Source organism: Theobroma cacao, chromosome 8 (assembly GCF_000208745.1).
Source record: "Theobroma cacao cultivar B97-61/B2 chromosome 8, Criollo_cocoa_genome_V2, whole genome shotgun sequence".
Classification (NCBI taxonomy): Eukaryota; Viridiplantae; Streptophyta; class Magnoliopsida; order Malvales; family Malvaceae; genus Theobroma; species Theobroma cacao.
The window spans coordinates 4,894,802-4,916,072 of record NC_030857.1 but is presented as its reverse complement, the minus strand read 5'-3'; the positions used below and the strand labels follow the sequence as shown (position 1 = coordinate 4,916,072).

General features: G+C 37.9%; 5 protein-coding genes across 5 annotated transcripts; 2 read left to right on the top strand and 3 right to left on the bottom strand.

The window, feature by feature from the left end:
* Positions 3,440-5,138, top strand: LOC18592094 (cysteine protease XCP2). Its single transcript, XM_018126107.1, has 4 exons — positions 3,440-3,954; positions 4,048-4,283; positions 4,453-4,593; positions 4,666-5,138. Exons 1-4 carry the CDS (start codon positions 3,483-3,485, stop codon positions 4,882-4,884), a joined length of 1,068 nt encoding a protein of 355 aa, XP_017981596.1. The 5' UTR covers positions 3,440-3,482; the 3' UTR covers positions 4,885-5,138.
* Positions 5,470-8,359, bottom strand: LOC18592093 (probable inorganic phosphate transporter 1-9). Its single transcript, XM_007018623.2, has 2 exons — positions 7,463-8,359; positions 5,470-6,569 (listed from the first exon to the last, which is right to left on the bottom strand). Exons 1-2 carry the CDS (start codon positions 8,176-8,178, stop codon positions 5,654-5,656), a joined length of 1,632 nt encoding a protein of 543 aa, XP_007018685.2. The 5' UTR covers positions 8,179-8,359; the 3' UTR covers positions 5,470-5,653.
* LOC18592092 (increased DNA methylation 3) lies at positions 9,453-17,356 on the bottom strand. Its single transcript, XM_007018622.2, is given in 4 exon segments — positions 9,453-10,078; positions 10,303-10,482; positions 14,514-15,437; positions 16,440-17,356. Coding segments are annotated over 2 exon segments (1,140 nt in total). The 5' UTR covers positions 17,341-17,356; the 3' UTR covers positions 9,453-10,078; positions 10,303-10,482; positions 14,514-15,198.
* Positions 9,801-10,438, bottom strand: LOC108660409 (increased DNA methylation 3). The gene is made up of 2 exons (XM_018125479.1): positions 10,303-10,438; positions 9,801-10,078 (listed from the first exon to the last, which is right to left on the bottom strand). Exons 1-2 carry the CDS (start codon positions 10,436-10,438, stop codon positions 9,801-9,803), a joined length of 414 nt encoding a protein of 137 aa, XP_017980968.1.
* On the top strand, positions 19,725-21,047 carry LOC18592089 (heavy metal-associated isoprenylated plant protein 21). The gene is made up of 3 exons (XM_018125622.1): positions 19,725-20,059; positions 20,347-20,419; positions 20,611-21,047. Exons 1-3 carry the CDS (start codon positions 20,054-20,056, stop codon positions 20,811-20,813), a joined length of 282 nt encoding a protein of 93 aa, XP_017981111.1. The 5' UTR covers positions 19,725-20,053; the 3' UTR covers positions 20,814-21,047.

Below are 21,271 nucleotides of genomic sequence, written 5' to 3'. Positions count from 1 at the left end.
CGATTATAAGATATTTTATTCTTATTTAATCAGATAAGATAATATAAGATATTTGATTACAAAATACTCATTTTGTATTTCTTTTGCCTTGGTTTATCCCAATCAATTCTATGCAAACATTTTTCATGAAGTAAATACTGGACTTACAATTAAGATGGATCTTGACAATGACAAAATTACAAGACGATGGATGGAGGACACAGGCAGTTCCCCACCTCTTTTTATTTTGTGGTTGTTCCTTTGGATATATAGTATATAAAATGTAAGTTTATGTATAAGATAAGATGACAATAAATCAATGAAATGGTCAGTGAGTAAGGACGTACGTGCAGGTGCAGGCAGGTGCAGCAGTAGCACCGGCCTCAACGCAGGAAGAGACTAAGGAGAAGGACATGTCAAGGTAGAAAAAAGGCAGTCTCATTATTACTTATTCAATTCAAGAGCGGCTCTTTTACCTCTTTGCAGTATACCGAATGCATTCCCATCTCTCAATCATAGACCTACCCTTTTCTGCCAATGCAATAGGGCTAAAACCCCACTTTATCTTTTTTCCCCATATCCGTACATTTTCATTCAATATTTGGAATTTGCAACATATGAATTATTGAACAGGGTCTGGGGGGACCTGTGATTCTTTCGTGGTTTTTTTTTTTTTTTTAAATATGTTGGTTGCCAAAAAATAAATGAAATCAGTGAAATAATTATAATGGAATCCAAAGTATGTACCAAGTTGCATTTTCCTCTCAAACATAATACAGTCAAAGTCACAATAAAAGCGAACAAGAAGAATTAAAACTCTAGCGAGTCTTAAAGTCTAAAGTCTACAGTCTAAGGCCCTGGCCCTGGCCCTGGCCCCTTCTATGCTTTGACCAATAATCAAAAGTAAAAAACGTTAATGTGTATTTTGATTTGAAATAGTTTAAAGAGGGGACAGTAAATAAACAAAAATGAAAAAAAAATCCAAAACTAAAAGTATACAAATATAATAGTAAATCATGCTCATAGCCCTCAACGTTTGAGTCAGGTATCATTTTTGTCCTTGCAATTTAAAAAATTATTTATTGATATTTATACTTACAATTTTATAACAAAAAAAAAATCATTCGCTTAATATTTTTTGTTAAATGTCACCACTCACATGTCAATTAATGAGTTCAAAATTGATTTGTTAAAAAATATTTGTTTAATTTTATTGTGTCTGTAATCTATATAAGGATTATATAGGTGCATTAAACTTATAAAGAAAAATTCTAACAAAACAATATCGTACATATTAATTAATTGATATGTCAATTGTTATGTGATATCAATAATGAAATAACGGTCAAATCATTTTCAAGTTATAATATTAAAAATATAAGTATCAATAAATAAATTTTAAATTGTAAAGATCAAAATCATACATGACTCAACCTTTGAAAACAAAGGGATTTAATAACTTACACAAAGAAGAAATCCCGGAGCAAGAACATAAGTGATGTAGAACGCTGGCCCTTATAAACACAGATGTAGATGTAAAAGCGCACGTGTGCAGTGAAACTAGGACGTAGGAACTAACAAGCCAAGCCAAACGCAAATGTCCCAAACCGCAGTCTCTGCAGAATACACGTGGGACTTTTAGACGGGCACCGCACTTTTGCTTTTAGTTGATTTTTTTTTCAAAAGTAGGGACCAGACCCAGACCCATCACCGCCCTTTGGACTGGACGGTCTAGAGTCTGGACCCAGACCCATTCTCTCTCTCTCTCTCTCTCTCTCTCCCTCGCTTGTCGTTTTATATTTCTCTGAGGACCCTACTTCTGCAGGCTGACCTTTGTAAAATTATAGGGGCAATGGTAGAATAAAATGGCATCCAACATCCACCCCTCCCTCCCTTTCTCTGCAGTTAATCCCCAGGCTTTTGTTCTTATTTTCTCTTCATCTAAATCTAAAGTATAATGAATCTAAGATTCAAAGGAATTCGGAAGGCATTTTAAAGGGATGCGTTTGGACGAGAGATTTTGAAATAAAAAATATTGAAATTTAAGATAAAAAAGTTTGCATACCCCAATGCATGTACCATGTGGATTGATAGGCTCATAGAGTCGCATGCAGACAACTCGTGAGAACTGTTCAGTTTTCCTAAAAAGGAGGTAGGAATTGTAGCACCACAGGGAAGGTACCAAAGCTGATTTCAATGTTAACTAAACAGGGAAAAAGCGCTAATATCAATATATTTAATTATTAAAAGAGATACTGATAAATTTGATGAATTTGTTCACCCAAATTTTGCAGAAATACATCTTGGGGGGACGATACTCTAATAGCACAATGATTCCTAAACTGTTATTGTGACGTCCGTACTACTCAAGCTTACTTTCTGCTGACAAGGTGCTCTCTCTACTTTATCTTTTTAAACCCATCTTTCTACTTTTTGATTGATGCTTAGGCTGTTAACAGGTTTTTCTGCAAATTGCACTGACCAAAGCGACAACGTGAAAGAGGCCTCAGCACCTCTTAAATTATATGATTAGGCTACCTGTTAGTGTTACACATCATGGTTATCTCTTTCCCTATATGTGGCTGCCGTGAAAGTTGAAACGCTTTATGAAAATTTCTTATTAAACAATTAAATCAGGAAAGTTGGTTCTGTAAAATGATAAAAGTAGTTTTGCTGGGGAATTAGCACATGATGGGTAGGTAAGTCGCTGCCAGTTTGCGGGTGGCATGAATTTACCGTAATCTCATTTCTAATTACGATTTGGTGACTTGACTAGGTATTGATGTTATTCACTGCAACTCGGTCTTCTCACCTACCCCCGACAATGAATGAATGGTGAAAAGGAAAAATGTAAAGGCCAAGTCAAAAAGAAAATTAATTAACCACTCTATTGGTATTTGCTAACAAATTAAAGCATACATATGATCAAATATCCAAAGAGTTCTCACATGCTGCAAGGTACGTACGTGTTTACCTTTGATTCGATAATGAGTTTGTTTCTCCAAAATGTATTCGAAAGCTACGTTGGTGAGTACCCACGTTTGAGATTTTTTATTAAATTATGTCCAATTCCCTATGCCTCTGTATAAGAATCTAACTTTATCTCCTCTTGGCTTCGGTTAAGAAACTTCCACCTCTGCGTTAAGGTGTCATGATGAACATATAGAAAGACGATTACCTCTCTAATTAATAGGTTAAGTTTCCAGTTGATGTCCAAGCTCATGACAAAAGGCTACGAATGAAGAATTGTTTAAGTAAGTTTGATAATATATACCAGTACTGTACCACCGAACAAAAGTGATCAAGGGAATAGATCATAAACTTGGAGTCAACGCCAGCTTAAAAACCAACCTTAAAGATTAAGAATGATGCAGGACCATTCCCAACAACCTTACTTGGAAGCAATACATGAATCATAACCTGTATAAACCATCCATATCTGGCCCTTCGTCTTCAATACTATATGAATCTGTTTTAGGAAGTAACAAAAGTCCTAGCTGAAAATGGCATTCTCCTCAATTTCTAAGATCTTCCTGGTATCCTTTTCTTTGTGTCTCTTTGCATGTTCAGCTTTAGCTCATGATTTTTCAATCTTGGGCTATTCGCCAGATGATTTGACATCCACGGACAAGCTCATCGACCTATTTGAGTCGTGGATGTCAAAACATAAAAAGGTTTACGAGAGCATCGAGGAAAAGTTGCATAGGTTTGATATTTTTAAGGATAACCTAATGCACATCGATGAGACTAATAAGAAGATCAGTAACTACTGGCTTGGACTGAATGAGTTCGCAGATTTGAGCCATGAAGAGTTTAAAAAGATGTATCTGGGCCTGAAAGTCGACTTGAGTAGAATAAGTGGAAGGAGCGAGTCTGATGAAGAGTTTACTTATAGGGAAGTTATGGATTTGCCAAAGTCTGTGGATTGGAGAAAGAAAGGAGCTGTTACTCGCGTCAAGAACCAAGGATCATGTGGTAAGCCTCATGCACTGCACTCTCTTTAATACAAAAACATGCGCAAGTGTATTTGTATAATTACTGTTGGATTTTTGAGTAAATCAAATGCAGGTAGTTGCTGGGCATTTTCAACTGTCGCTGCAGTGGAGGGTATAAACCAGATTGTTACGGGAAATTTGACTTCACTCTCCGAGCAAGAGCTGATTGATTGTGATACTACCTACAACAATGGGTGCAATGGAGGCCTGATGGACAATGCATTTGCCTACATTATCGCCAATGGTGGACTTCACAGGGAAGACGACTACCCTTATATCATGGAGGAAGGCACTTGCGAGATGAGAAAGGTTAAATTCTTACAAATCCCATAACCAATTTAGGCCTAGAAATTAGTAATCAACTTAATTATAGCAGAAAGATTTATGCTTGTATTGATGTAGCCAGCCTGTTCAAATTTCAAAGAGCAGTAAGGCAGATGGCCCGTATACAGTCTGAAACTTATTTTCTCTCTTCCAGGAACAATCGAACCTTGTAACCATCAGTGGGTATCGGGACGTACCAAAGAACAACGAGGAGAGTCTGCTGAAGGCACTTGCAAACCAGCCTGTGAGCGTGGCCATTCAGGCTTCTGGTAGAGACTTCCAATTCTATAGCGGGGTAAGTCAACAAACACTAGCTGATTTCCAGTTCCATTGGACGACCAATGTTTTAATCCCTTTACTTAATCAGGGAGTTTTTGACGGGCATTGTGGAACCCAAGTGGACCATGGAGTGGCAGCTGTTGGGTATGGGTCAACCAGCAGGGGCTTGGATTACATAATAGTCAAGAACTCGTGGGGACCAAGATGGGGTGAGAAGGGCTACATAAGGATGAAGAGGAACACTAAAAAGCTTGAAGGGCTTTGCGGAATCAACAAAATGGCTTCTTATCCTATCAAAAAGAAGTGAAATTAAAGGCTCCCTATGTTGATTTCGGTATTAATATTGTTATATTAAGTATATAATGACGTTCTCTTTTCCTTTCTTTCTTATTTTTTTTCCCATATTTTGCTGATAAATATTTTGATTGCCTTTAAACATACGCTACCTTGATTAAAGGTAAATTTCCTTCATCTTATTTTCTTAGATTTTTTACTTACATTAGACAATACAGAGTAATTTTATCTGATCGTGTCTCATTGGGATTGCATTACATTTTTAAACATGTTTTCTTTCTTTATTTGGATAAGAATTAATTTTAAAATTATTAGTCTATAAATTGATGGTGAAGTTTGAAATTTTGAAAACTTGATTATATTTTGCTTTCAAAGTAGCTTTGTGAGATTAATCTTTAAACCAAAGAAACTGAAAATATATTAATTAGTGGAGTGGTGCAAGTACATGCGTTTATCAGAATTCGCAAGGGAGTATTGATAACATGTTAATAATACATGCTTAGTATGTGAGAAAAATAAGTATAAAACAAAAATACTATGTGACAAATTTACATTACCTATGGAATAGGAAAGGTAACAAAGTTTCAAGCTTGGCATATATGACACAAGGGATTTCATTTCGGTGAATGAGAAGCGATTCCGTGGGTTTGCCAATCTAAAAATCCTGACCTATAAAGCATATGTATTTTCTCTGTAACATGTACAACAAGACATGAACTCTCGAAAAGGAACACATTGAAAAGAGAAGCTTTAATTCAATGTCGAGCTAGGCATAGCCGTCATCAGGCAACAGTGGTTTCATTGTTAAGAGACGAGAAGGAGGAATGCCTCCGCAAACTTGCAGTGCCGGTGAGGCCACCCAGGATATATTGTTCGCCGCTAGACTCATCTTCGTTCTCATTGTCCTCGAGGGACCTTCCCATGGTTTCCCGTGTGAAGAAATAAGTCACCGCCAATCCAACGAGACACACCGCACCTAAGAACACTAATGCCACAGTCATTCTCAGGGGGCTTGGCTTGCCATCACTGTTTTGATTCTGCGAAGCCCACAAAAAGCCAACTGTCCCGATGATGGCGCCGACCTTCCCCACGGCCCCGGAAATGCCATGGCAGGTTGATCTAAATCCTGCCGGAAATAATTCAGCAGGGACTATAAAAGTGGTGGTGTTTGGTCCAAAATTAGAGAAGAAGAAACTGAGCGCATAGAGGGCCATGAATCCAACACCTATGTTTTCACTCCAGTAGTATTTGTAGGGGATACCAATTGCGAAATAAACCATTGCCATGAAGAAAAAGCCTATCATTTGGATTTTGACTCTTCCAATGCGATCAATGAAATTTACGGTGACCCAATAACCTGGAATTGTAGAGCAGATTGCAAGAATTGCTTGGAATCGAGCAACTTTAAAAGCGAGCTCATACCCGTTCAAACCATTGCCGTCTTTTACAAAGCGATGATAAATCTGAGATTGGAAGAGGTTGCTACTGTAAAAGACAACATCAACAAGAAACCAGGATGCGGCACAAGAGAAGAGATCACGGCCGTGGCGACGGAAGAATCGTTTGGAGAGAAGAGGATAGGATGGAGGATTTGATGGCAATGGGGAGTCTTCTGCAATTTGACTCATCGGGACGTCTAACACTTTCTTCATGTCAATGGCTGCCTGTAGAACATTTTGTTCCACGAGAGCTGTATATCTAGGAAAATCACGTAAACGACAAAGGAAAAAAAAAGAAGATAATCAATTTCAAATGTGTTATCTTTAGCTACATGTAAATCATGCAAGAACAGTACGTTATCAATTCTGACGCTTGCCTTTCCATGCTATTTCTGTCTAAAATTTCAAAGTTTACCGACGCCTCTTTCGGACTGAAAAAGCATTTAATTTTCTTCCTTCCATTTCATAATATAGAAAGGTTTGGCAATAGTTGGCATAGAATTAAAAAGTAAAGTCATCCGTTTCGGTAGAAAGCTTTCTATATGTGCATAATTGGTCTGTTCATATTATCAAAGTTCTCTTCCGCCCAAACACTGCTCCCCTCCACCTAACCCTTCAACTAACTTGACCATTTAAAACATGCAAACGCAAAAAACTTGACTAAAATATTTTGGAAACAATACATTTTGATTTGATCTTATTTTAATAATTTTCTGTTCTGAGTCTTGCTCCACTAAATCTTCTGTTGACGTCTTACTGGCTAGCTAGTTGTTTGTTCTTGGTTCATGATATCTTCCTACCTAGTAGTGGCATAATGGTTGAAATTTAGGCCTGGTAATAAAACTAAAAGAATCGAATTCTGATACTTCTAACCCAGCAGTAAATTATAGCAAGTAACCCGATTGGCCGATATAGTCATTGGCCAATGTTAGGATTTGGCATTTGCCCTGATGGATCCTAACCAGCAGGGATTCTAGTATTCTTCTTCTTTTTTAAGTGAAAAGCCAACAACCCACGAAAACCCAACTCATATAAAACAAACTTTAAATTTCTCATGACGAGTAGTGGTGGTGCAAGAAATTGAAAACTGGACTTAAAAATCAAAATCAGAATAGTAAAAAAGATTAGATGCAGTATAATTTAGTAGTAAACCTGGCGGTCTCGGGCATCATCATACGCCAATAATACGTCATGGCCGCTGGAATTGCACCCACCATGAGTATGAGCCTCCACGCGATATCGGCCTCCTCCGGAGTGTGACCATGCGACACATCCGATGCAGCTTCAAATATCTTACAGACCACAATCGTCACTATGGAGCTCGCCAAAATCCCGAACCCCTGCATCGAGAAGACAGCCGCTATAAAGGCGCCGCGCGTCTTCTTATTAGCAAACTCCGACATGATGGTTGCTGACAAGGGGTAGTCCCCTCCAATCCCTACTCCAAGCAAGAACCTGAAAAACCCCAAACTCACCAGAACGCAGTTTCTGGTCCTGCATATGGAAAAGCCGCAAGCAATGGAGCTGAGCACCATGATGGTCAGTGACAGCCCGTACATGCGGCGCCGTCCTATCCGATCGCCGAGCCTGCCAAACACCAATTGACCGATCACGGTCCCGAGAAGAGCTATAGCCACCAGGGCAGAGACGACAACAGTTGGGGTAGTCTTGTTCTTGTCTTGTATCCCCTCCGAGCGCACTCCTGATGTTTGATCGTAGTATATTCTTCCGATGAGCTTGATGATGGGAGGGATGCAGAAGAGGTCGTAGGCGTCGGTGAAGAGTCCCATGCCTGCGACGATGATTGCTTTGAAGTGGTACAGCTGGATTTTTGCTGCATCGAGGGCAGACAGGACTTTCAACGCCATTCCTGATTATTGGAAAAGCTATAGAGCGATAGAAGAGAGGAATTAATGTTTGCTATATAATTGCCAGGACCATATACAACTCCGAAAAGAGTAATTGCTTAGTGGTTTCGTGCGGAAAGGAGTTGATGTGATCCATGGGTGGCTGCTGACTAGCGTTGATGAATTCAAGTCATGATTATTCCAAAAGATGCGAATCAGTTAAACTCATGGGAATTTTTGCTTATTATTAATTGTTTTTGTTTGGTGAAGAGTTTAAACAGCTAAAGGTCGGACATTGCTTGATGTATGTTTGCTGTTGTAAGTACTTATGTCTGCTCGCTCCAAGGTTAATATATATTTTTTTGTTCTTTCTCATGGTGACACGCTGCATAATTAACTAAACTTAGAACACTTATAATATAAATATTTTTTTTTTCTCAACATTAAATAGTTCAACAATTTAACATATTTGTAAGTAGTGGTTATTTACAAGACTACTTTTCCCTTTAGATTAAGAATATTATATTTCACTAAAGTATTAAATCAAATAAATTACTATTTTTGTATACATCAATGATGGAATTAATTTAATTTAAATTGACGAGAAATAATTAATTAAACATACCTATCAAATGTTTGATGTGAAATGAAACGTAATAAAAACCGATGTAGGCATTTGAGGTAATGAAGAACTTTGAATATTCTGACGGTGGACCCGAAATTTAGACCGTGGCTTAGGGGTCGAGCCTGGATTGGCATCACTCTCAATTTTAATGTTAGCCAAGTACAACTCTCAATATGATTGGGTGGGAGAGGACAGCCAAGCTGAGTCTAGCGAAGTTTGATTTCTACTGGTTCGGTTACATTGGTTGAATTGTCTTTGCTTTCTTAGTGAAAACAGGGATTTGGGAATCCGAATTCCGTTTTGAATACGAGTCCAAGCAAGAAATAAGTCCCACTCCATTTGTCTTGAAGCTAGAGCCCACGAGGCACGAACGTAGGCCAGTGGTTGTCCACCTTGCGAGTGGCTGAAGCTGAACTAAGATCAGCCTCACCATTCCAAGCAGAAAGGACAAATCAAGAAGTTAAATGCAAGATTACAAGGGACAGAACACAATCAATTGGCCCCGCCAATACCGTTAGTTTCTTCCGGATTTGACTACGAAATAGCAACCTGGAAGCAAATTTCCACAAGCCTCGGCCCCCCCTAGAAACTTCAAACATAGTTCCTCGGTCCAACAGAGGAGGTGATGGTTGATTGCACAAAACAAATGTTAGCAATTTGAGGCAACTGATTAACGCTCTTGGGGAAGTCCAATGCTCAATTCCCTCCCCCTGTAGGCCAAATATAATGATAATCATAAATTCACATCAATGATCAACCTTGATGAGTAGCATTTTGGGCTAAGACTTGCCCGGTGTTTTTAGTTGGCAGCACTACACAGTCAAGCCCCGAAAATCATTTCTAGCTTGTTCAAGTAGAGCAATTGGCCAATCGATCAGCTGATATGAAAATTCTGCGTTTGACAGTACAGTTCACATTTTAAAACAGCAGCCTGTTTCAATCCATCAATCTATATAGAAGAAGAAGAAGAAAAAGAAGACGGCAACCACTTTCAGAAAAACAGGTTTTTCCAAAGATCTCAAAAAGGTAGGGACCAGCCATTGGCTGGATCACTTGGCCTAATGAATCTCACAGCCACCCCTTCCAGAATGCCATCACGACGGAACCTAGGAGAAAATAATCGGGGATCAACTGGTCCAGGCAGATTAAAGGAAATGGTGAACGGCCCAGGAGAGGACATTTGCTGAACTTTCGTCTGGCATATGCTCACTGATTGTTGTGTCAGTCCAGTGCCTTCTGTTACAATACCCTGTATAAGAACCTTTCCATCACATTGGACCTCACATTGCACCTTACCTGGTGGACAAGCATTACATACTTCAGTCATCTACTTATCTTCATTATAACTTTGTCAACAGGATTGCAAGGGTTCATACCACATGGCAATTTTGATTGTGTTTTTTTCAGAGCAATTACCCTAACGACGTCAATAGTAGTTCTAGGAAAAGTACTAAACAGCTACTTCACTGCACTGCGTTTTACATGCCATTATTATACATAGTTAAAGATAGAAAACTTACTTAGATCATTCCTGATACCAGGCAATGCAACTCGGAAAAGGAAGGCGCTTGGAGTGACACCAAGCTCAATAACACCAATAGCTGGTCCACCATCACATTCTTTTGCAGATTCAGTTGTTACAACAGGTACACCCATGATATCAACGTCCTTTTATACACGTCAACCACAAGATCTGTCTACTGATTCCACGATACACAACACACGTTACACATTCAGTCAAGCAGATAATACAGCCAAATAAAGTAACTGACTTCTAGATGTGTGCTTGTGCGTGCACATCTGCGCTTCTCATGCATCCAGATACCAGTTGCCACATCCACAAATATATGACCAAAAAATTGAAAAATCTAAATATAGAGGTAATTTAGGGTATCTCAGATAGTGCATAAATGCTCTTGATTTTTTTATGAACTATCAAGTCGTAGTAAAAGTTACTTCGGTCATGCAAAAATATTGTCATTAATGACAAAACTGGCTCATCATGACCAAAAGAGAATGTAATTTAGTAAATTCAGTCATGCATCATCCTCAAACTCCTATAGTATAAAAACTGGCTCCAAAAACTGTAAGGATGTCACACAAAATCTTAATTGAATGAAATAAGAATACGGATGTCATAGTACAAAGGAAAATGATGGCAGATTAGTCCAAAATCAGAACAAAATCATTTCACCAGAATGTCAGAAAAGCAATATCCTGACTGAATACTAGAAAAACATGGTAAAAGATACAACAGAAAATCTACATCTATAACATCTAAATTGGGACCTAGTTCAAGCATGGAAACATAACCAACTCATAGAGAACTATTAACTTATATCACTACCAGAAAAATTGATTTCTGTGACAGAAGAAACCATCATAGAAAGGCCAAAATCCGTCACAAATAGAAATTAGTGACGGAAATTTTCCCACACTGTAAGTCGCCTCATTGATACTTCTATCACAAATTTTTTCAAATCCATCACTACTTAGTAACGGATTTACTATCACAAATTAATGTAATTTTGGTCACAAGTTTTTGTCAATCCGGGCAACTGCCCGTCCATTCTGTCATAGATTTAAGAAAACGATCACTAAATCTATCACAATATTCTGTCACAGTTGTAAAATACTGTAACTCATTTTGTCACAACATTATGTCTCGAAATCTAATTTGTCACTAACTCCATCACTAGTATTTGTCACAATGTGATAAAGTTGTCACTGGTTCCGTCAATAATGTTGTCACTGGTTCTGTCACTGGTATATGTTACAATGTAAGAATCTTGTCACTGTTTTCTATCACAAATTCCTATCGCACAAGACAATTATCACTGATTCTGTCACAAATTTTTGTCACTATTCAGACACTATGTCACTAAATTTGTTACAACTTATGTTTGTGAATTACTTGATTCCGTCACTAACAAAAATCTGTCACTAATTTATTACATTCTGTTATTAATAGAATAATCTGTCACATAAAATATATTTATCAATAAAAAATTTTGTGGGAAAGTTTTACCAAATTGTGTCGGTGATGACTAAATTATCAATTGACATCCACAATTCCATTCAAAATTTATAAGAAAAATATGCATTAAAATTTAAAATTCAAAATAAAGTTGATGTAATTAAAAATCGTCATAAACACATCTAAAAATGGCAAACAAATATAAACATAAAGTTAAATGTGATATTGTATACCATACTAAAAAGGTATCCAAGTCCAACAATAGAAAAGAGGCATCATATCCAAGTCCAATAATGGAAAAGAGGATATATTGTCAACTCTTCTAATGCTTTTGCTTGCTGCATCATTGCCTCAATTAGACATGCCTTCCTTTCAATGTCAATCAACTCTAGTTGAACTTGTATGATTCTCGAGCCACTTGATCACTCTCAGATTATTTTCTAGCAAAACTTTTAATAGGTATCTTTCCAACTCATGCCCTCACAAAGGGAAGAAATTTATAGAAGAATGAAGACTCAAATACCTTCAGCAACTAAGACAAACACATTTTGACAATGATCAGACCATTAAACTTTAAGAAGAAATTTGGCTCCAAGAGCATCATATTACATCAACAACAGCAATAAACTGCTTTAAATCTAGTTAGATCAAGAAAATGCATGGTATAGAAGACAAAAGAAGGCCCAGCACAACCAGGAGCTAGCCTACCTGCACCCACCGCGATCAGAGTAACCCATATTTAATAGGATAGACATGCTGAGACGCATGTGAGCACACACATATACATATTGAAAGCAAAAAGAGAAAGTTATCTCACGTTTAACTCATGTGAGAATTGAGAAACTGCAAGATTTCCTCTAATGTCATCCATCCCGTTCCACAGGTAATGAATTAATGCAGTGATATTCACAAATTGCAAATTAATATATTATGGTATATTATTAAATACAAGATAGAAAAAAGTTCAACATAACTACTCGCCGCATGATATGAAAAAGCATAAGCCAAATTATTTAAGAGTTTCCGTTATGAGAAAAGGTCAACTATCCTCCAGCTGTCATTTGATTTTAAAGCATTTTCCACATAATTGAGGGAAAAAAAAAGACGAATCATATCCATATTTGATGTAACAAAGGTTTCCAAAATTTTCAAGTTTAATAATATGGCAAGCTTTATAAGTGAATCATGCCGAAGATAATCCTATATAAGCATTTGAGAAGAGTAAACAGATTCAAAAATACTACGAAAAGGCTTGATCTTGAAAGACAGAACATATCAATTGCTTAGAAGCAGATGCTGTTGTGTCCAAGGCCAAAAATTGGCATGTAAAGATCCAAATAATGATGCCATGCATGCATTGTCCCTTTCTTATTGGAAAAAGTAGTATGCAAGAACAAAGGGAGAAAACCATAAGAATCAATAAATAAAATTCTAGGAATTTTATCAAACTTAGAACAATACATGATTGAGAAAAGGCATAGGGCAATTTTGGAAGGAACTCAAAGAGATTTGATAAAATAGTGATGGAATCAGCTTTAACGTAATAAGAGAGGCAGACTGAAGAGATAAGCGTGGTGCTGGTGCATGTTTGAAAGGATGAAAGAAGCAAGAAGACTAGAGCCCAAACGATTTGAGCACAAGAAGGGTAACACAATACAGTTAATAGTTAGTGGCAAACAGGTGCCGATAAGAGTGCGTGCCTAACATAACTGCTCGCCGCAGAATATGAAAAAGCATAAGTCAAATTATTTAAGAGTTTCCGTTATGGGAAAAGGTCAACTATCCTCCAGCTGTCATTTGATTTTAAAGCATTTTTCACATAATTGAGGGGAAAAAAAAGACAAATCAAATCCATATTTGATGTAACAAAGGTTTCCAAAATTCTCAAGTTTAATAATATGGCAAGCTTTGTGAGTGAACTATGCTGAAGGTAATCCTATATAAGCATATGAGAAGAGTAAACAGATTCCAAAGTACTATGAAAAGGTTTGATCTTGAAAGACAGAACACATCAATTGCTTATAAGCAGGTGCTGTTGTGTCAAGGACAAACATTGGCATGTAAAGATCCAAATGATGATGCCATGCATGCATTACCCCTTTCTTATTGGAAAAACTAGTATGCAAGAACAAAAGGAGAAAACCATACAAATCAATAAACAAAATTCTAGGAATTTTATCAAACTTGGAACAATGCACGACTAAGAAAAGCCGTAAGGCGATTTGGGAAGGAACTCAAGGAGATTTGAGAAAATATTGACGAAATCAGCATTAACCTAATAAAAGAGGCAGACTGAAGGGATAAGCGTGGTTGCTGGTGCATGAAGACGAAAGAAGAAGAAGACTAGAACCAGAGCGATTTGAGTGCAAGAAGGGTAACACGATACGATTAATATTTAGTGGCAAACAAGTGCCGATGAGGGTGCGTGCCTAACATGAGCTGCAGACGGGCAGACACAGAAAACATAAGATTTTGGGGGTGGGGTGGCGGTTGGGTTTAATTGTAAATCGATTGGATATCAAACAAGGTAACGCTTTGGAATATCAATTCATAACAACAGAAACAGATAGAAAATCCAAGCAGAGAGGAGCATATGCATGGTGAATTGGTGGTGGTGCTGTATAAACCAAATACAGATAAACATGGTATTTCGATGCTACCAGAAGCGCACAGATTTACAATGAACTCTCGAGTATCAAGTATGAACAACCCCAAAAAGAAAACAGAAACAAAAATGAATCCAAAAAATGGTACCTTTATGAGCGGAGGAAGAAAGGATGAGGAGGCGCTCGGCGGCCCTTCGGCTAGCTGCGGTAGAGTCCTCTCCTCTCGAATCAATTGCTTCGCGCTTTGCACTTGTGGTTACCACCTAAATATTAACTAGTAGCAGCATTAGGAAAACACATCCGACTAGGATCTCCACGTCAAAAGTGCGGCCCCACCTCTACTTTGACTTTATCATTTCTTGCATGTCTCAATGACGGTTTCACCCCTCATCCGAACTCCGACATATGTAAAGTGTTAAAAGCTTAAGTTTTAATGTTTCTCAGCCTGCACCCACTGTTATTTTCAAGTTCACCACCACCACTTCCAGGTGGTTGTTGACTTTCTTGTCTTTCCGGCGACCCACTTCATTACTAGTCATTGCACGGCTACCGCCAATAGTGTCATTAACCAGGCAATTTTTCTTTCTATGTCAAGAGATTTAACAGAGAAACTGCACAAACTGATAAAGAAACTTTCATTTTCCCCTTCAGTTAGAGATATCATGTTAGCAAAATATGCTTTTCAAATAAAAAAAAATCATGTTAGCAAAATACACATACATGGCGATTGAATGAGTAAATGGTACAAGGCAAAATTCTTCAGGAAATAACTACACTCCGCCTTCACCAATTCTTGAACTACCTGCATATTTTAACTCTTCAAGCGCCGTGTACTAAGACTCGTGTTTAATCACAACAGCTTCAAAAATGCCATTGGGTCTGAAGTTTGGTGAGAATAGTCTTGGATCAACGGGTCCTGGCAGGCTGAACGAAAGTGTAAAGGGTCCAGCCCGGCACAATTGCTTGAATGTCATATGGAACACACGGGATCGTTTCTTAATAGTCCCTCCACCAGAGGTTGATCCTTGGAGATGAACCTTACCGTTGGACTCAATCTCACAACTGAATTCGCCTATAAAAACAAACATAATGAATTTGTTAATGTATTCAAAAAGATCATGCTATATCTAGTGAAGAAAACAGCAATGCTACTGCATGATCCTTTTAACAAAAGGTTCGTAAGCCGAGACAGTGGCTAGACTAGAATTTTCAGGACAATATCACAAGCTTTCATTCATACACAACCTAAGGAGAGAGATTCTCACAGTTCCATTCCCAAAATCAGGATTTGCTAAAAACTTGAAGGCAAAAACTGAAACTAAGCATCATGAATTTCCTTATGAATGTTTTCTGCACATGTTTGTGTCAAATACCCAGACATGGAATCCACAAACAAATGTCAGCCACACTGTTTTATTTTCATATTTTCTTTTTCTTGATCAGCAAGAGAGAGGATAGGGTATTAGATAAAGAAGGCATCAAACCACAGAAAAATTGCACTCAAATGAGTGGCAGTCTCAAGATCAGTGTATACACACTGCTGATCAAAGAGACGCAGCAATATGAATTCCAATGATTTAGACAATTATATGAACTGTAAGCTTCAAGATCACAACATTCCAGTTTCTGCTTCTAAAAATGAAAAAATTACTTTATAGTGATCAGAATATGCTTGCCCATTACTTATTCTGTTTATCATTACGGATCAGAATGTGCTTGCCCATTGTTAACTTGCTGGGTATTTGAGGGAAACTCAGAAGGCTGAAGCTCACCTTTGAGCAATGACCACTATATGTTCAAAACCTCAAATTGATCATCAAGGTCCCTAAATAAATGGTGAAAATAATGACTCTTACGATACAGTGGGCAACTTTACAGCCTGGCACCAGTAAGATAATCTTATTAAGGAAATGTGGGCTCCCTTACCTTGTTCTTATCCTTGACATAAATTGATATCACCTTAAGTACAAGGAGGTGCCATAATGTTTTAGTCTTATAAGGAGCATTCCTACTATGAACATACCAGCATGTTTTAGAACCTAAAAAAAAAGGACTAGAAAGAAGAGAAATATACAATAATCCTTCCTAACTCCAGGCAGAGCAACTCCGAAGAAGTATGCAACTTTGCTGACACCAATGTCTAAAACACCAATAGGTGGTCCAGCTATCCCCATTTTAGCAGTCCCATTTAAGATAATGGATGCATCTGAAAAACATTGGTCCACATTTGGAACAGTTATGAGGGGCATCAAGGCAGGTCCATCCCTTTTACAGGTTCTCTTGAATGCTCCTTCACCGAGATGTTTTAACATGGACATGACAGGGGGGAAAGCTGACATTGGCAGAGAGTTCAACTGGTACCTTCTCATATTGTTTTCTTGAAACTTTTCTGATGCATTACCGGTTCCGTTGGTAATATATCCAACAATTCTCTCCTCACTGTTTATCATGCTGTTCTGATCATCTTTGCTTTTCTGATAGCCATGTTCATATGACAAAGATTTGATTTTGTCAATCTTCAAATCAGCTACACCAGATAAATATTTGAACCTTTCAACATCTTCCCTCATGTGAGATGTAACTGGATCATCAATAAGAACAATTCCTTTGATGATCTGATCATTTACTGAGTATCTTTTATGTTCATGAATATCTAGTGGGAAAAAACTTGTGAACTGGCGTAAGTCCTCTAATAACTCTGAGCTTGACAAATGTAAGTTGCCTTGTAGATATGAATGCGGCATGTTTGGTTCTAGAACCAACCCGGGATGAGCATGCCTCAGGACATAGTAGTACAAACTCTCCAACTGAGAAATGCTAATAAATGAAGGACCCAGATTGTTTGAAGTATACGGTGACTAAACTTCGGCCAATCTTTGTAAAGCTGAATGCCTTGGGTTATCAGAGTAGACATCAGGGCCCAAGTAAGTGCTCATGATGAAGTTAAGCAAAAAATGCTGATCACTAGATGGCATTCCAGTAAGTACCTTGGGGTGATTATGTTTCCCGTGGAAATTCATGCTACCAAGCTTAACTTCTCCCAGAACCAAAGCCATCTCAGAAAATACCTACACAAGTGAAGTTGGTTATAACATCAGCCTATTTAATTGTTACACAATAAATGTATAACATCAATGTATTTAGTTGTATAAAGATGAAAGCTCATACAAGCTATTCAGTTTCTTTCCCAAGAATTCAATATTACAGTCCTCGACGTCATTCCCTTCTATTTCACTCCAACAAAAGGCAGGTACAGATAAAGCATTCCATGGAGCTCATTCTTATTATAAGCAAACGTATTAGAAAATGTATTCTTATTGCAAGGTAAAATAAAGTCTAATACTCATCACTCCTCCTCAGAAAGCATAACATTGCATTGCAACTAAAGTAACACAAAGCTTAAGCATTATCACTTAGATGATAGTATTACCAAAATGAACAGCTTGGGGAAAGTTCAAATTTTTAAACTAATAGTCAACAGTTAGACAGGATACCAAGCATTGAGGAAGCATCATACTGATGCCATGGAAAGAAAGCCCTAAATTTGAAAGGAAAATTAAGAAACAAAGCATATACGGGGGGCAGCGGTAGTTGTAAGTTGTAATGATTACCTCATCCAAATGTGGAAATAAGAGAGTGAAGAGATTGACGTTAATATTTGATTAGAAGGGGAGAATGTGGTGAAAGCAGCTTCCACTCTGACAACGTTGTAAAACAGGCACAGGGCAGTGGAGAGCGTTGTGGGCTCAGGAGTCTGGGGTCACAGAAATGCAGGCTCTCCAAGAAACTACTTCTTGTCCCCACCATACTCAAAAATGGTAAGCATTGCCTTGACGGCCCCAACCGCCGCCCCACCTTATCTTTCTTCTCCTACTTCTTGGGCCAGTTTTGGCCCATCAACCTCTTTAAATTGAACATCTAATCTAAGTATTTGGCACTTCAATTAATGCTTATAAGAAATTTACCACCAACTTTTCACTGCAATTGGTTGATAGAATACTTTGTCCTGGTATTGTGTTGAAACTTTTTTTTATCTGTTTTGTTTTTCTTTTTGGTAGTAATATGAACTCCTATTGCATGCAGCAGGATAATGTCTGTCGCTATGAGAATTTTCCCCTCATCTCAACCTGCTTTACTATCAATTCCGAAATGCACCCCCCGCCCTCAATCTCCAATTCTCAATCCATTCGTGTTTTAAACGCCTTCTTCATGTTACTAGTATAATCATAATTGGATACTATTTCCAGGTCCATATGTATGCTTTTCTTATCTTAATAAAAATACAAATACTAGTATACTAGCTTCTTCTCAAAGCTAAGGACTCTATTCAAGAAATGAGATGATGAGAGAGAGTAACAAGAAGAAAAGGAAAATGCTGTGACCAAATGGCCTAAAACGATTCAAAAAAGCTGGGCAACCTATGACCAAATCTGACAGATCAAAGATGTGATGATTCTCGATAAAAACACTCTGATGGAAATTCGAGAGATATTCCAGATTCCAATGCATTTGTCCCCAAGCATCTTGGTTTGAATCTTTACGGGCTCCATCTATCCATCTCTTAATTTGCTTTTTTGTTGTATCTGGGAGAACCCACGAGTTCAAGCTGCTGAAATCATGCTGATACACTGTTTTAATATAAAGCTTACACATATAATGTTGGAAACAACTTAACTCAACAACAGTAAGTTCTGACTCATGATCAGGATTTAAAGTTTCAACGATGGCACCATCACTGCAAAGTGAGCAGTCAAATAGAGACATAATTGGTCCTGCAAACCCTCACCATAAACCATTGCTTGTAACCAGGCCAGGGTGCATGCATGCTGGGCAATATCGTAAGACTAACTGCCTTGCCCTTTAAGCAGATACTAGAAAAATTTTAGCAGATAAGTATACTACGCAAAGCTACACTTCCCTGGAAATACCAAACTTGCTGTATAATTTTTTTTCGTTTCCTTTTCCCCTTGAAGCCGAGCAAGTTTTTGTTCTCCTTTTCTTTTTCGCTCTTTTACTTTTTTCCACTCAGCAACTTACAATGATATATGAGGAGAGGTACGTGATAAGAAACGAATACACTTTATCTTGAACATATAAAATGCTATGCAGATTTGCGAGATGTTTAAGATACAAGATTTATCTGCTTTGGACCCACTTCAGAAGATCAGAACCAAACTGTTGGCATAAGTGGGCAATGTCAGCTTGTTTTCCTAAAAAGACAATCCAAACAAAGAAAAGATTAGTTGGACCCGTCAAACCCAATCATTTCAAATGCTTGAGACTCACGTTGCTTTGGGCGGAGGGGAGTCTTTGGAGTCTTGATTCTTGAAGCTCGAGCTCCCAGGTCATACGCAAAAGCCCCTCTCTTGATGTAACCGTTTTCTTGTTATCTGGTTTTCTCTGCCGGCTATTTGCATCTCTTTCCAAAAAGCAAACCAAAGCAGATCATTGCTGGTTCTAGTAGCAGACCCAAGACCTCAAAGCCCCACTTTAATGTTTATATTCGATCTTTTTATCTGTCCCCTCTGCTATATATATATATAACCTGACATTCTCCATTTGTTTCATTCATTCTCGGCTCATCATTCCAGTTGTTTGTTATAAACCATTGTTTTTGTTTCTTTTCTACTACTCCCTTCACATCATTGCTGCAATCATCAATAAATCTTCGAGAAAGCAGAGTTGTTGATGGAGGTAGAATATTATTTTCTTTTGCTTTCCCTTGGTAATGTTTTCTTTTTCTTTTTCTTGTAACATTGTGAGACTATCCCTCAATTAAATAATTCTGATTTTGGTCTACGAAAATAAGCTGAAATTGTCTCAAGTTTTATGGAATATTAGATGTTCCTTGATCATTTAGAACGGGTTATAGCAATCTGAAAGCAGAATCCTAGGAAGCTCTCTTCTCTATGTAGGTGTCCATTTGCATATTCGTTTTCCAATAAGTTATGTCATGCGTGTGATATGGTTCTGTTCTGCAGACCGTCGAATTGAAGGTGGAGATGGTTGGCTTGCATGAGAAAAGACTCAGAAAATGCCTCTCAAAGCTGAAAGGTAACTTCTGGGTTGCTATATGTTATGGAGCAAGCAAATTTTTAGTCTTTTTCTTGGTTAAATCTACTTGATTCTCGACCAAACAAAGAAAAAATGTTGTCTCTGATTCAGGCCGAATACTTGCCTGTTAAAAACACGTTGATGCAATCTTAATTTGTCTTAATTGATCCCTGTTGCATGTCGATGGGCAGGGATAGAGAAAGTAGAAGTGGATGCCAACAGTCACAAGGTGGTGGTCACAGGATATGCACACCGGAACAAAGTACTCAAAGCCATCAGGAGAGGTGGTTTAAAAGCAGACTTTTGGTCCGCTCACAATGAGCTTCTTAATGCTTATACCGTCGCCACCGCAAGTTATGGCAGTTTCAGATTCAACAACTTCAACTTCTACTAGGCTACCTCTTGTTGTTTCAATTTCTCCTGTTTTTTTTTTTCCTTTTTCCCTTTCTTTCCCTTCGTGGGATCACATCAAATTACATTACATACCAAGGTTGTGGTTTGTGTTTTCGTTTTTCATCAACTTCTTCCCCTTTTTCTTTCTTTTACAGAGGAAGACTCACTTGTTCAGTGATGATAGTTCTTGATATACTACATGATAGAGTGAAATTGGAAACTCCTAAATTTTGTACCTTGGCAAACTTGTCTTCAGAAGTATTACACTTTACAGCTAGACTAGATTCTGTTCCCCACATTACCCTTATATGCAAAGAATGAACATTACCAAACAAAAGAATATCTAGATGGCCTGGTAGTGCTTGACATTTTCTTAGCTAACAAGGAGAATGACATTGAGTGTTAACAAGGATAAAATTTTAGATTCCGCCCATGTTTGTTGGACTGTTTTTTGTCTTG